The 18,010-nt window shown below is 32.0% G+C and overlaps 1 protein-coding gene across 1 annotated transcript in view; it reads left to right on the top strand.

Moving 5' to 3' along the window:
- Nucleotides 1-18,010, top strand: part of LOC145263777 (gamma-aminobutyric acid receptor subunit beta-like) — a 757,317-nt gene that overhangs the window by 639,873 nt on the left and 99,434 nt on the right. Inside the window, exon 7 of the mRNA XM_080120830.1 lies at nucleotides 7,982-8,134. Within this exon, the coding sequence (XP_079976956.1) occupies nucleotides 7,982-8,134 (153 nt within the window). The remainder of the gene's footprint in view (nucleotides 1-7,981; nucleotides 8,135-18,010) is intronic.

The following is an 18,010-nucleotide window of genomic DNA, read 5'->3' as shown; positions in this document are numbered from 1 at the left end:
AAAGCTGAAATTATCTTCCCTCAATAATAGAAACACACTTTATACCTACAACTTCAACTTTATTCGCATCTACTGAAAACCTGCCCATATATCTATTTACCTAATTATACATGACTCGAAACTTACTGTTTTATCCGTACTATATTGCACTCACATCTCAACCCATCCTGTCATCTAAAATATAGTTTTGGAACAACTCGTAGTTCAATTCTTAATACCTACTCATACTGTAACGTAATCCTAGACCTAAGCTAACATAAATAAAATAAAAAAATATAAAGGGAAAGCCTCAAACCACATTATCTCCTTTCTAACAAGCCTTCTTACAATCATAGTTGCTTACTCTGCATGAGCTCTACTCACCCCCTTTATCCAGTAACAATGAAATAGCAATGTCCCTAAATCACTTTGAGGAGTGTAACTATTCAGCAGATATATAACCTCTGCAAACTAACCCAGTAACATTAACTAACCACGCGGGGTCGCAGAAATACCTGGATTAGAACCCAGGCGCGGAGCAAACCCTCTCAGTGCTGATGGACCCAGTAGATCTTCCCAGATCATCCGTCTAGGAGAAGGAAAACTCTGAAACTAAACCAAAGGGGAAGGAGGCCTCTTCAGTCTTGGATGACAACCTTTCTAGAGCTGGTGACTCAAACAAATTACCGGTTTGCAAACCTAAACTGCTTAAGGAGTAGATAGGCTCTGTCTATCGCCCGGCTTCCATACTCCTCCTTTGCCTATTATTCAGAGATACTATCACAGGGATTCGACAGAAACACCCAGTGGTAGATCTTGTTTCTTGTCTAGGGCAACGAACGCTGTTTTCCCCACTCCTGACACACCCCACCCCTAAAACTGGGCACTTGAGAGTGCTTGAGTACCATATATGCCTGAGCAATTAGATTCCTCTGATGGGTTGAGGGTACCGGATTGACAGTTCCTGGCTGCTGTTTCCGACTGGTAGTACAGAAGCCCTAACTTCTTCGTAGCGCTTAGAGCGGCTGCTCCATCAACAGTTGCAAAATATCGGGATATTTGTAGTGCCATGTCGCACATGGAAAGGGACCTTGCACTCATCCTCTGTGGGCTTTCCTGGGGCCACAATCCTAATAGAAGAAAGGCCAGCTGATGGTCTACTTGTGATGCATGTCTGATGCTCTGCATAACCTCTTGTCCAGCTCACTCTTACCTAAACTTAAACTTTTTAAAAAATATGACGACAGTACAATCTAAAAATAAGCTTAAACCAGGCTTAGGGTCAAACAAATCCAACTTGCCTCCTCCCTTGAGGCTTGGATTCACAAATATCCGTGGACTTAGAACTAATATAGCTCATGTTGAAGCATTTCTCCCAACAAATACCCCGGATATCTTAGCACTAAGTGAGACTAACCTACACCCCTCTACCCCCTCTAACTACTTTAACATGCCTGGATATCTCCCAGTCTGACAGACACATGCGCGGACTTGGAGTTTACATTCGTAATATCCTTCCTTTGACTAGAGAAACAAACCTAGAATCGGATGATCAAGTCTTTATGTGCTTTAGACTAAACATGCAACACAACATTAGCTACTTTTACTTTCTCTACCGCTCTCCTTCGACCCAGGACAGTTCCATAATAAATAAAGTCTCTGATAGCATACATAAACACAGCACTCTCCATCAACACTAGCGCACAAGTGCATGTATTTGGTGACTTTAATGTCCACCACAAAAACTGGCTTAGATTCTCTACTTACACAGATGCAGCGGGCAGCACAACTCATAGCTTCTCTATATCTCACTTCCTATCACAAATTGTTACGTTTCCAACCCGTTTCCCTGACCAGGAAAAACAACATGCATCACTTCTTGATCTGTTTTTGACCACAGTTCCCGATGATTGTATAACGAATGCCGACAGCCCACTTGGGAACGCTGATCATGCAGTGATAATAGTTGAAATCGCCCTAAACTGTAGACCCAAAACTGAAGAGCCAGTGCTCAAAACAACGAGATATTATGAAAAGGCTGACTGGGAAGCCGTCAGAGATCTTATCAGAGATGCTCCATGGAGAAATATTTTTTCTCTTCCTGCTGAACAGTGCGCAAACGAGACCACCGAATGGTTCAAAACTGCAATTGAAGCGCATGTTCCCATGCGGAAATTTTATAGCAAGCCCCACTCTCCCCAATTGTTTACTTCGACTTGCGAAACTGCCATTGCTCAAAGGCAGCATGCATACCACAGATTTAACCGACATAAGTCCAGTTCAACCAAACAGAAGTATATAGACGCTAGAAGTAACGTTAAGAAAGAAATAGCTACAGCTAAGAGAGAATTTACGGAAACAACTAAAAAACGCATCGAAGCACAAAAACTAGGAACTTGTGACTTCTGGAAAATCTAAAACTAAATAATGGCAATCAACAATTCCCCCACTAACCAACAATCACGAGGTTTTTTGCTCAGCAACCGACAAGGCTAACATGCTTGCCAGTCGGTTTGCCTAACACTCCACACTGGAACCTTCCAACCACCCCCTACCTGAATTTCCATATGCGGACAAACGCCACGCTAGACGATCTGAAAATCACCCCTGCTCAGGTGCATGCTATCATAAAAAACCTTGATACTTCAAAAGCATGTGGATCCGATCTCATCCCATCTGTGCTATTAAAAAACTGCTCAGCCGAAGTAGCTCCAGTTCTCTCCAAACTCTACAACAAATGCCTTAATGGATCTTGCTTTCCGAGCTGTTGGAAAACTGCTTTTATTCAAGAATTCTGGCGAAAGAACTGACCCATTAAATTATCGCCTCATTAGCCTCCTCCCATTTTTTGCCAAAATATTTGAGACCTTAATTAACCATGCTCTAGTCCATCACCTTACAAATGCTAAACTTCTGACTGACCAACAATATGGATTTAGACAAGCCCGTTCCACAGCAGATATCCTAACTGTAATCTCTGAACGTATATACCATTCACTGGACAAAGCGGGAGAGGGCAGAGCGGTAGCTCTAGATATATCTAAGGCTTTTGACAGGGTATGGCATGAGGGCCTCCTCAGGAAAATTAGATCCTACGGTATCACTGGTAGAATACTTAACATAATTAAATCCTTCTTAGATAAGAGAAAAATCCAGGTTGTCCTCGACGGTCGTACATCTTAACAATATGATATAAATGCGGGAATGCCCCAAGGGTCTATCCTTGGACCTCTACTGTTCCTGATATTCATAAATGACCTCCCCGACAAAATTGCCTCTGAGATGGGTATATATGCAGATGACACTACACTCTATAACAGGCACGACAGGAAAACAAATGAACATATATCTAAAGTAATGGCAAAAACACTAGAGGATGACCTCCAATCTGTAGTGGAATGGGGACAAAAATGGATGGTCACGTTCTATGCCGCCAAGACTAAACTAGTTTCATTGAATAATTACAAGAAACCTTCTCTACCACCTATAGCAATAGCCAACGACTCTTTATCTGAGAGTACATCTTTCAAACTCCTTGGCCTAAAGTTCACAGGAAACATGAGTTGGAACAATTTCATTGAAGGCATTGCCAGGGCCGCTGCACGGAAGGCGGGCTCTCTCTGCGTGCTAGAAAACTACTAACACCCGAAAGTATCCTGTACCTCTATAAGGCCACCATTCGCCCATGTATGGAGTATTGCTGTCATATTTGGGCTGGTACATCTGCTACTAGTCTCTCGCTCCTTGACAAAGATCAAAAGAGAGTCGCAAATCTGATAGGCCCTGAACTGGCATCTAAGCTTCAGCCTCTGTCCCATCGACGAAACGTTGCATCCCTCTGCCTGTTCTACAAGTATTTTAATGGTGAATGCTCTGACGAATTGCAAGCACTTGTGCCCCCACGACGTGAACACCCTCGACAAACCCGACAGGCTGCTAAATCCCACACCCACACTGTAGAGATCCCTAGATGTAAAAGATCTTTCTACTCCAGTAGTTTCTTCCCCAGGACCGCTAGACTTTGGAATTCCATTCCAGGTCCCTGCTTCCCCAACTTTACTGACGTGCAGAAGTTCAAGTGCAACGTGAACCGACATCTTGCTGCCCAGATTCCTACATAGTGCCCCAGTAGTTGTTGCTCCTGATATTAGCTCCCTACACCAAAGTGGCAATGTGCCTTATTTGGAGTGAAAATTTAATTAAAAAAAATAAATAATAAAAAAATAAATAAATAAATAAAGTGACCTTAAAATTCAAGAAATTGTGAAAATCTAGACGTAATCGTAAACTTTCGTTAGTAGTTGTATCAATTTTTACGATTTTTAGTATCCATTAAATCGGCTCAGACATGAGATAATTGTGAATTTTCTTTTTATAAAATAAAGTAAAATAAAATAAATCGTGACGCATAACTTCTCTTTATCTGAACATTGAAATTGACACAAATATATTTTAATTTCTTAAACTTGTGTCCTTGAGACGATTTTGATGGTCATTGCGTTGACAAACGGAAAACGAATCGATTTATTAATCTTGATGCTTCAGTATTAAGTGTTGAGTTTAGAAATAAGAAAATAGTGATAAGCCAATTACGTGTGAGATGATATATATATATATATATATATATATATATATATATATATATATATATATATATATATATATATATATATATAGGTCCTTGCTAATGAAGATGACCGGGTAGATATTTCTTTCTATCAAACAAAACTAAAGATTCTATATATAACTGATAGACGTTAAAAACGTTTAAATATAAATGTTTTAATTTCAACAGCATTTCTCGCGGTTAACGATCGCCGATTAGATTAGGTCCTTGCTAATGAAGCCAGAGATGGCTTCTATTGCCGGGTTCGAATCTATCGACTGGTGTTAATCGTGACTCCCTGCACTGATGATTCCCGAAAGGATGAAATACTAGTGTCTGTAGGTATTTAATAATTACTATAGTATATATATATATATATATATATATATATATATATATATATATATATATATATATATAGGATGGAGTACTGCTGCTACATCTGGGCAGGAGCTGCTAAAAACAGCCTATCCTGCCTTGACAGTGTCAAAAATAGACTACGTGGCTTAGTGGGGGATGCTCTTTTATCTTCGCTGCAACCTCTCTCCCAGAGAAGAGACGTTGCGAGCCTGTCTTTGTTTTATCGTTACTTCAATGACAAGTGCTCGTCTGAACACCAATCCTTAGTCCCTCCCCCTCGCCAATCTTTCAAGATAAACACCCGTCTAGCTTAAACTACTGTCAATAATTTTCCCCACTCTTTAACTGTGCCAAAACCAAAACGTAGATTCCATGAACAAAGCTTCTTTCTTAAAAGTGCACGCCAGTGGAACTCTGTTCCGTCTGCCTGCTTCTCACCTTGCTACAACTTGGATGTCTTCAAGTCCAACATAAACAAATTCCTGATCAACCGCCCCCTTAAGTAAGACACTTTATCAAATCTCCAATACTTACGATTACTACGATACTATCCCATTGATTACTGTACACGCAATAACCCTTATCCCCGAGTGGCTTCCGGCCCTTGATAAGTGGTGACTTCCATGTAAAAAAAAAAATATATATATATATACCGATATATATTTTTTTTGAAAAAAGGATTTCAACAGAGTACTCTTTTATTATAATTTCGAAAATAAGAGCGTACTATATTTTTATTTACAGGAAGTTTAGATGAGATAAGTTCTCGGTACCGTCGGTTTCAAACCTGATAGTAGGGGACTGTTGTAGATATTCATATCAAGCTCTCTTCAGCCTAAAGTTCACAGGAAACATGAGTTGGAACAGATATGTTGAGAGCATTGCCAAGGCTGCTGCGAAGAAGGTGGGCTCTCTCTACCGTGCTTGAAAGTAACTTACGCCTGAAATTATCCTGTACCTCTATAAGGCCATCATTCGCCCATGTATGGAATAGTGTTGTCACATGTGAGCAAGTGTAACTGCTACTAGTCTCTCGCTCCTGAACAGGGTTCAAAAGAGAGTCGCCGACCTGATAGGTTGTGAACTGTCATCTAAGCTTCAGCCTCTGTCACATCGATGAAATGTTGCATCCTTCTGCCTGTTCTACAAGTATTTTAATGGTGAATGCTCTAACGAACTACAAGCACTTGTGCCCCCTCGACGTAAGTACTCCGATAAACCGTACAAGTAGCTAAATCCCACCCCTACACAGTAGAGATCCCTAGGTGTAAGAAAGCCTTCTACTCCAATAGTTTCTTTCCCAGAACTGCTAGCTTTTGGAACTCCCTTCCGGGATTCTGCTTTCCCAACTGTACTGACATGCAGAAGTTCAAGTGTAATGTGAACAGACATCTCGCTACTCATCTCCCTACATAAATTTATACTTTCGTATCTTAATTTATATGATTAAATGAAATTGTTATATATATATATATATATATATTCAGAATGGGAGGAATTATCTCCACAGCCAAACCACGTCGCAACTCACAAGAGCCATGATAGCCAAATATATATAATATATTGGTCTATGCGCTTTATTTGGAACTTGATTTTGAAAATATTTTCAATTGCTGACAATTGCTTACACACACACTATATATATATATATATATATATATATATATATATATATATTATATTATATTATATAGTAATTTATAAAATACGTATGGCGATTAAGCTACACTGAATATTCCGCGTTTCATCCACTCTAGGACCCTTCAGGCTTAGCCTGAAGAGTCCTAGAGTGGATGAAACGCGGAATATTCAGTGTAGCTTCAGGCTTAGCCTGAAGAGTCCTAGAGTGGATGAAACGCGGAATATTCAGTGTAGCTTAATCGCCATATATATTTTATAAATTACTAACTAGCTCTACCTACGTATTGAGCACTTTTGAAGTAAATACTTAGTTTACGCATAAATCTATACTTTCGTATATTAATTTTATGTGAGTAAATTAAGTAGTTATATATATATATATATATATATATATATATATATATATATATGTATATATATATATATATATATATATATATTAGCAAAGATGTCCGCGCTTCAGGAGGGACTTTGCTGTACGCTCGGGTATCCGCTTTGCGGGCACCGTTGTCTTTTTTATATAGAGGGAACTGATCACCTCCAGAAATGTATTTTTTTCAAAAAGAAATAGTAGTATTAACATTAAATTATACTCAGCTTATATTTACATGAACATATATTGGAAAATTGTGTTTAAACTTGGAGAGGTGTGGGCTGACTAAGGGAGTAAGAACACGAGATTTGATTAGGCAAATAAAGACTTTCATGAATAAAGATTGTCGTGTGTCTTTAAAGACAACAAGTGCAAAGTTTGGTGTTAGTGTGAGAACTGTACACACAATTGATCGAAAGGAACTGAAGATGCGAAAGATTTGTGCATATTTTGTCTTAAAAATTCTCCATCTTTGTCACAGACTATTTGACCAAGATCGGCATCGAGACAGTTCCTCAGCCTCCCTATATTCCAGAGCTTGCTCCCTGTGACTTTTGGTTATTCCATAAGCTTAAGGAAATCAGTAGAGGCTGTTGTTATGAGATAATTGAGGCGATGAAAAAGAGTGTGGCGAAGGTCATTGACACGCTCACAAAAGAGGGCTTCCTTGAGGCCTTCTAGAAGTTGTTGGAATAGTACAACAAGTGTATTGCAGCCAAAGGAGATAACTTTGTATGGGGCTAGAATTTCATACATTATCAGTACAATTGCCCAAATGAAAAAAGTCTGGAAACTTATTGAAGGTAACTTGTACATATCAATTTAATTATCTTAATATAGATTGGAAAAATATTCTATAACTATTATATATATATATATATATATATATATATATATATATATATATAGAGAGAGAGAGAGAGAGAGAGAGAGAGAGAGAGAGAGAGAGAGAGAGAACAAAAACTTTGTCAATGCTCAATCGTTTATTTATTGATGCTTTTTTATATATTTTTCCTTTCCAGGAAATTACCAGCGATTGTCTCTCAGTTTCAAATTACAGAGGAATATCGGATACTTCATATTCCAAACATATTTACCGTCCATTTTGATTGTGATGTTATCCTGGGTATCTTTTTGGATTAACCATGAAGCGACATCCGCGAGAGTCGCGTTAGGTAAGGACACTTTTTAATTCATTTTTTTATGTGAAATGTGATATGAAAAACTGACTTCAATCAAAATTTGGCCGGGTTCTTTTACGGTGTTTTTTTTTATTATCAAAGTTATACGGACGTATTGTTGTGATAATATTAACTTTGATAAAAATCATATAAACATTAAAATGCAAACTTAAGTGTTACAGATAGATTTAGGTTATATTATATTTATATTACTGGCAGAGATACTTTGTAATATGTATTTTGTACTTACATACTTAGTCATTATTTTTACATATTTAGTCATTATTTTTACATATTTAGTCATTATTTATACATACTTAGTAATTATTTTTACATACTTAGTAATCATTTTTACATACTTAGTCATTATTTATACATACATAGTCATTATTTATACATACTTTATCATTATTTATACATATTTAGTCATTATTTATACATAGTCATTACTTATACATACTTTATCATTATTTATACATATTTAGTCATTATTTATACATACTTAGTCATTATTTTTACATTCTTAGTCAGTATTTTTACATACTTAATCATTATTTTTACATATTTAGTCAATATTTTTACATACTTAGTTATTATTTTTACATATTTAGTCATAATTTATACATACTTAGTCATTATTTATACATATTTAGTCATTATTTTTACATACTTAGTCATTATTTATACATACTTAGTCATTATTTTTACATACTTAGTCATTATTTTTACATATTTAGTCATTATTTATACATACTTAGTCATTATTTATACATACTTAGTCATTATTTTTACATAATCAGTCATTATTTTTACATACTTAGTCATTATTATTTATACATATTTAATCATTATTTATCTATACTTAGTCATTATTTATACATACTTAGTCATTATTTATACATATTTAGTCATTATTTATACATACTTTGTCATTACTTTTACATACTTAGTCATTATTTATACATATTTAGTCATTATTTATACATATTTAGTCATTATTTATACATATTTAGTCATTATTTATGCATACTTAGTCATTATTTTTACATACTTAGTCATTATTGTTGCATATTTAGTCATTATTTATACATACCTCTTTGTTTCTTATACAGTCTTATATATTATTTATACACAGTTTTTTACATAGAAGTCATCACTTATCAAGGCCCTGATGCCACGCTAAGATAAGGGTTAAAGCGTGTAAATGAGCTAATGGGACAATATCGTAGTAACTGTTTGTAGTCTAACTTTGGCAAATTTGATTACTTAAGTGGAACGGTTCATCAAGAACTTTTTTACGTTGGACTTGAAGACTACCACATTGTAGTCAGATGGAAAGCAGACAAACGGAAGACAGTTCCACGGGTGTGCAGTTCTAAGAAAGAAGCTTTGTTCATGGAATCTATGTTTAGGTTTAGGCACAGCTAAAGACTGGGGAAAATTATTGATAATGTTATTGAGCTAAACGAGTGGTTCTCGTGAAAGTGCGGCAGACGAGCACTTGCCATGAAAATGATGGTAAATCGGAGACAGGCTCGCAACATCTCTTCTATGAGCGAGCGGTTGAAAGAAAGACAAAAAGCAATCCTCTAATAGACTACGAAGTCTATTTTGAACTCTGTCAAGGCAGGATAAGATCTTTCTAGCTACTCCTGTCCAGATGTGGCAACAATACTCCTTTCTTGGACGTATCTATTTATACATACTCACTTATTATCCATATATACTTATCCATTATTTATATATACTCATTTATTATACATATATAATTATCCATTATTTATATATACCTATTTATTATACATATATGTACCTATTATTTATACATACTTATTTATTATCCATATATACTTATCTATTATTTATATATACTTATTTATTATCCATATATACTTATCCATTATTTATATATACTTATTTATTATCCATATATATTTATCTATTATTTATACATAATTATTTATTATCCATATACTTATCTATTATTTATACATACTTATTTATTATCCATATACTTATCTATTATTTATATATACTCATGTATTATCCATATATATTTATCAATTATTTATATATACTCATTTATTATCATATACACTTATGCATGATTTATATATACTTATCCATTATTTATATATACTTATTTATTATACATATATACTTATCCATTATTTATATATACGCATTTATTATCCATATATACGTATTCATTATTGATATATACACATTTATTATACATATATACTTATCCATTATTTTTACATACTTATTAATTATCCATATATAGTCATTTATTATCTATATATACCTATCCATTATTTATATATACTCATTTATTATCCATATATACTTATATATTATTTATACATACGCATTTATTATCCATATATATTATTCATTATTTATACATACTCATTTATTATCCATATATACTTATTCATTATTTATATATACTCATTTATTATCCATATGTACTTATTCATTATTTATACATACTCATTTATTATCCATATATACTTATTCATTATTTATATATACTCATTTATTATCCATATATACTTATTCATTATTTATATATACTCACTTATTATCCATATGTACTTATTCATTATTTATACATACTCATTTATTATCCATATATACTTATTCATTATTTATACATACTCATTTATTATCCATATATACTTATTCATTATTTATATATACTCATTTATTATCCATATGTACTTATTCATTATTTATACATACTCATTTATTATCCATATATACTTATTCATTATTTATACATACTCATTTATTATCCATATATACTTATTCATTATTTATATATACTCATTTATTATCCATATGTACTTATTCATTATTTATACATACTCATTTATTATCCATATATACTTATTCATTATTTATATATACTCATTTATTATCCATATATACTTATTCATTATTTATATATACTCATTTATTATCCATATGTACTTATCCATTATTTATATATACTCACTTATTATCCATATATACTTATCTATTATTTATATATATTTTTATTTATTATCCATATATACTTATCCATTTTTTATATATACTTATTTATTATCCATATATACTTATCCATTATTTATATATACTCATTTATTATACATATATACTTATTTATTATCCATATAAACTTATCTATTATTTATATATACTTATTTATTATCCATATATACTTATCCATTATTTATACATAATTATTTATTATCCATATATACTTATCCATTATTTATATATACTTATTTATTATACATATATACTTATCCATTATTTATACATAATTATTTATTATCCATATGTACTTATCCATTATTTATATATACTTATTTATTATACATATATACTTATCCATTATTTATATATACTCATTTATTATCCATATATACTTATCTATTATTTATACATACATATTTATTATCCATATATACTTATCCAATATTTATATATACTGATTCATTGTTCATACATACTCATTTATTATACATATATACTTATCCATTATTTATACATACTCATTTATTATCCATATATACTTATCCATTATTTATACATACTAAGTTATTATCCATATATACTTATCCATTAGTCATACATACTCATTTATTATCCATATATACTTATCTATTATTTATATATACATATCCATTATTTATATATATTAATTAGTAATTATACATACTTTTATATTACTTAAACATATCTTTTTTATTTATTGGTACTAATTTATTATTTATACATACTTATATTTTTATTTACAAATATATGATTTAAACATACTTATACGTTATGTATACATACATATTTATTATTTTAACACGCGTATTTATTATTTATTCTATTTTTGTTTTCGTGTATTTACTATTTAGTCATATTTATTTCTTATTATATTTTTTATTTTTATTTTTACTATTATTTTTTTTTGCTTTGTTATCTATTACTTCTATCTTTTTATATTTATTAACTTCATTTTTATACTTATTCATATTCATTTTTTACTAATTGTATAAATATTTTTTATCCGCGTTAATTTATGTTACAGACAGTTCTTTAGGCTTTTTATATCTATTTACTACATTTGTATACTTGCTTTGTAATTATTTATATTTATTCCCCACACTCCACATTTCGCTTTCTTTATTTTGTCGAATTATGTTTTTCTCTTTTTTTTTTTTTGTTTATTTATGCCTTTAATTAAATGCAGTCACGAATTTAAAGTCGCGAGAATAACGCAACGAAATTGCTCTTAAGTAACGTGACCTACTTTTTTGTATGAATAAGACAAGTTTATTTAATTTTGTAATTTCGATGTTAAAGTAAGAAAATGTCTCCGAGCAAATGACAGTCGTCTTGCATTTATTGGGGTTTTTTTATTCATGCACCGGTGTTTCGTTTTTGTTTTTTTTTAATTATTATTATTATTATATTATATTATCGGGCACTTTCTTAGAATGTAAAGGTTAATAGTGTGGGTGACTTATATATATATATATATATATATATATATATATATATATATATATATATGTATATATATATATATATATATATATATATATATATATATATATATATATATATATAATTTTTAGTCATTCAATGAATTTAAAAAATTATGACGTGAAATGTTTGAGTTTCAGATCAAAAGATTTTTATTATTCTATGTAGGACAAAGAATACATTAGAAATATTTTAACTCCTTATCCTACAAGATTTCGATATCTACCATCTCTTCAGAGGAGAAAATATTAGCAAATAGTTATAATGGTTTACACCTTATTTGCTAAAGTCAGTAAGACATGGAAAATCACATGCTCCAGGAAAATGGCTAATTCGGATCATTACATTGTGATGTGGATTACTCAAAATACAGTTTGGATCATTTTATCACACTGCTTTCAAAGACATTCACTTCGGATTTTACCATGCAATTTGGATGTTAACTTTTATATCCTTTTCTTTAACTTCCCTTGCTCTGTGACTTTTAATTAATCAATCAATTTTTAATTGTGGTTTTTGAAATAGATTTTGTGGTATTTTAAAATCAATAAATATTTATTATTTTATCATTATTATCAGCAATGGAAGATTTTGCTTTAAAAAAATCAAATAAAAAAAGACAATTAAAAGAATCGTTTTGGCAACGGAAAATATGCATCAATTCTTTCGATTCCAATATCAATTCCGATATCCCCAAATTCGTCGATTTTTCCGATTCCTAATTCCGATTCCAATTAATTGTCCCAACACTAATATATACATATATATATATATATATATATATATATATATATATATATATATATATATATATATAAGTGAACGTGTCTGTGTGTCTGTGTACATTTTCATTCGCAATAACTCTGTCAATTTTTAGTCTACAGACTCGAAATTTGATATACAGGGTACTGAGATTTGGGAAAATCTATGTGATTGGTTCTCGGCCAGAAATTTGGCGATTAAGGGGTCAAAGTTCAACGATTTGACCTTTAAGAACTCTACCAAACTCCTCCGACAATTTTGGGTCTACACACTTGAAATTTTAGATATAGGTTTCTTGGACATGGATCTAACTTAACTTGATTTGAGCCCAAAACAATAAATGTTAAGGGGTCATAATAGGGGTCAAAGTTTAAAATTATTGACCACTTTCTTTTTCTTTTGCTCGACATACACCTCCAAATACCCGGGCAACGCCGAGCACCCATGCTAGTCTATATATATATATAAAAGTGAACGTGTCTGTGTATGTGTCTGTGTGTCTGTGTACATTTCCATACGCAATCACTCTGCCAATTTTAAGTCTAAATACTCGAAATTTGATATACAGGGTACTAGGATTTGGGAAAATCTATGTGATCGGGGTTTGACCAGAAATTTTGCGATTAAGGGGTCAAAGTTCAACGATTTGACCTTTGAGAACTCTACCAAACTCCTCCGACAATTTGGGGTCTAAACACTTGAAATTTTAGATATAGTTTCCTTGGACATAGATCTAACTTAATAACTCGGTTTGAACCCAAAACAATAAATTTTAAGGAGTCATAATAGGGGTCAAAGTTTAAAGAAATTGGCCGTTTTTTTTTGTTTTTTTTTTGTTTTTGTTTTTTGTTTTTTTATCAGAATACACCTCCAAACAGCCGGGCAACGTCGGGCTGAAATGCTAGTATATATATATATATATATATATATATATATATATATATATATATATATATATATATATATATATATATATATATAACTTTTATATATGTTTAATAAATGAATATGTAAATATATAAAGTAATAATGGTAATAATTCTTATTTTGTAAATACACCACTGATAAATTTAAAAAATATATATCCATTTTAAATTTGGAAAAAGGGACGAATCTCACAGGTAAGGAAGACATTTTATAACATGAATAGGTTAGCCAAATTAATCATGAGTAGGTAACTAGATCCAATATCTGGAACATGTTTTTTTCTTGTGATTAAGGGTGGTGATGTTTGATCAACACTGCTGGGGAGCCATGATTTTTTTTTAATCTCCGAAACAGTATTTCAAGGTAAACAACTGATGATCCCTTAAATTAACATTAAGACTATTGTGAATTCGAGCGATCAAGCAGGTGATTAAATGACTTACTGACTAAATAGTTTTCCAACGAATGATAAAAATATAAAAATTAAATAAGTTTTTTATATAGTTTTAAAGGTTAAAAAACTTCCAAGACTATTTATGTGTGTGCCTGTGCGTGTGTATGTGTGTATGTATGTGTGTGTGTGTGTGTTGGCATATTGTTATATGTAGTTATGCGTGCATGAGTTTGTGTGCTTGTGTAGAAGCAATTTCATGTTAAATGACGAAAATGCTCGTCTGTGAGCGTGTGTGGAAATGAGAAAGAGAGAAGAAAAGAGAAAAAAGAAAAAAAAGGGAGATGGACAGAGGGTAAGAGGAAGAAATGAAGAAAGAATTCAAAAGGAAAGAGAGGGTAGAAGACGCTATGATTGTTTTTTTTGTTTTGTTTTTGTTTTTTTTGTTTTGTTTTTTGCTTGTATGTGTGTGTGTGTGTGTGTTTTTTTTTTTTGTTTTTTTTTTTTTTGTAAGGACAGCTGTTTTCATTTAATGCACAAATTTGCCTAAGGTCAAGATGAAAGAAATTACGTTTCCTTTTCTTGTTTAGCGTATGTTTTACATTCATGGTTTATTAAAATGGTAAATAAAAGGTTACAACAAAACAGAAAAGTTACGTCTTTGTTTCCTTTGAATCTTCTATAATAGAGTCAGCAATTTTTGAAATATTACCCGGCATTTACAAGTAATAGAAAAAATAGATAGATAGATAGATAGATAGATAGATACTCAACTCTCGCCTATTCAGTTCCCCCTCTTCCTCTGCCTTTGAATTTATTCTCATGCTCTTACTTTCCTGCACTTTCATTGTATTTCCCCTTATCTTTTTGTTTATTTCTAATCTAAAATGTATTTAAAATCGGTGTTATCTATTTTACCCATATTTTTGTATTATATTGTTTTACCTTTTTTCTGATGAGAAGCATTTAACTTTTAAATGCGATGGCCTAAAAACATCTCCTTAATTTCCTTTCACGTATTGTAATCGTCGTATTCAAGGAAGGCAGGGAGTCTGTGAGGGATACTGAGAGGTGTGGGACGTCTGCGTGTACATTTTCCTACCAAACTTCTTTGTCAATTTTCGGTCTACAGACTCGAGATTTGACATAAGTGGTATTGAGATTTTGGAAAATCTTTTTAATCGGTTTTTGGCCAGAAATTTGGTTGTCAAGGGGTCAAAGTTCAACGATTTGACCTTTGAAAACTCTAACGAACTCCTCCGCCAATTTTGGGTCTAAACAATTGCAATTTTGAATGTAGGTTACTTGGACATGGGTCAAACTTTTTCATTCAATTTGAGTCCATAACAATAAATGTTAAAGTGGCAAAATTTGGGAATAAGGTTTTTTTAAAAAAATCACCTTTGCGGTCTCTGCCAAATTACTCAGGCAATTTTTGGTCTAAACATTTGAAATTTTATATGAAGTGTAATCAGACATAAGGCAAGATTTTTAATCTGTTTTGGGCCGAAAATTGTGCTGCCAAGGGATCAAAGTTTAAAAGATCTTAAATTTGCCGTCTCTAGCAAACTATTCAGTCAATTTTGGGTCTAAACATTTGAAATTTTACATAAAGGGTATTCAGACATGCAGCAAGCTTTTTAATAAGTCTTGGTACGAAAATTTGAGTCGAAACACTTAAAATTTTAAATGTTGGTTACCTGGACATGAGACAAACTTTTCAATGTATATATATATATATATATATATATATATATATATATATATATATATATATATATATGCACATAAAGTTATGAACAGTACAATGGGCCCGAGCAAAGCTGGGTTGAACTGCTAGTCTAAAACATTTCAAACTCAAACGTAACAGATAACAGATAAACTGGTCGACCGACAGAAAAAGCTTCATTTAAAAATGGAAGAGTCGAATGCTTAATTTCCTTCTCCGGGGTGAAATGGCCGACATCGAGTTGTACGATTTCCCCGGGTAAATTTTTGTAAGAGCATTAAAGAAATCATTTTTAGGTTTCTTTGAATAATTCACATCCTTTTATATTTCTGGAAATCAAGAGAAAAGAAAAAAAAGGAAACATTTTAGCAGAACGGAAATAGGTATTGCTTTTAAAAAGTAGTTTTTATTTATATTTCGGTCGGAATAAAAGAAAGATATCGATGTGCAAGCGTATTTGACTGTTAATATTAGTTGGAACTATAGATAAGGAGTGTTAGGTATATTTGCTTAAAAGAGGCTCGCTCCACAATGACCAGATGTGGGTGATAATGGATGCCTTAGACCAAAGGCTGATGACCAATGCTTTTTGCAATATGAGTTGTTTAGTAACGAGAAGTGCGAGTTTTGACAGTTATAAGGTTTTTTTTTTTACAATAGAGCCTCCGCGTATGAAGGCCGATAGATCACTCACCCTTATATATATATATATATATATATATATATATATATATATATATATATATATGTAAAGAGAAAGAGAGAGAGAGAAAGAAAGAAAGAAAGAAAGAGAGAGATAGCAGTTTAGATGAGACAAAACGGTGATAATAAGTGATAGTGGAAATTGTGTTAAAAATATAATTTATTTTTTAAAATTCCATTTTATCATCAAAGCTAATTTCCTTGCAACCAAATCGGACTTCTGAGTCCGTGTTAGCATATTATATACGTGCTTGTTTTTGCATTCAATAGAAGCTGCAAAGCGTAATTATTCTCGCAAAGAGAAAGAAAAGCTATTTTTCCAACAATCTCCCAACTTGCACACACAAGCAGTGCTCAAATATAAATATTGACGCTACCAGATCAGGTTGTCTTAAGATATTCGCTCCCTGATCTAAAATGCACCTAACGTAAATGTTATTATCTTTTGTTTCCTTTTCTCTTTTGCAAAACTTAATCATATTCTTCGAAGTCAAAGGCAAAAACAACAATTTCCTCTCTAAAACAAGCAAATCAAATACCAGGAATAAATATTTAAAGATATTAACGAATTTAAGCATAAAAACTTTTACAACAACGTAAAGTGTTGATATGCCGCACAAAACAACCAAATAAAAACAAAATAAAAGCAAGCAAATGGCCCCTCTACAAAGAAATTGTAAATTGTTAATTTCTTTCTCGGGGGTAAAATGGCCGACATCGGGCTGTACGGGTATATTTGTTTTGTTTTTTTCAAGTCAGTTTTTATTTAACTCTTAGTTGGGACCCTAATATGTACAACCATTCCGGGTCAGAGTGGACCTGGGAG

Source organism: Euprymna scolopes, chromosome 39, assembly GCF_053919585.1.
Source record: "Euprymna scolopes isolate OS-2025 chromosome 39, ASM5391958v1, whole genome shotgun sequence".
In the NCBI taxonomy this organism is placed as follows: domain Eukaryota; kingdom Metazoa; phylum Mollusca; class Cephalopoda; order Sepiida; family Sepiolidae; genus Euprymna; species Euprymna scolopes.
Note: the sequence above shows the minus strand (reverse complement) of the source record. Positions and strands in the feature narration are given on the sequence as shown.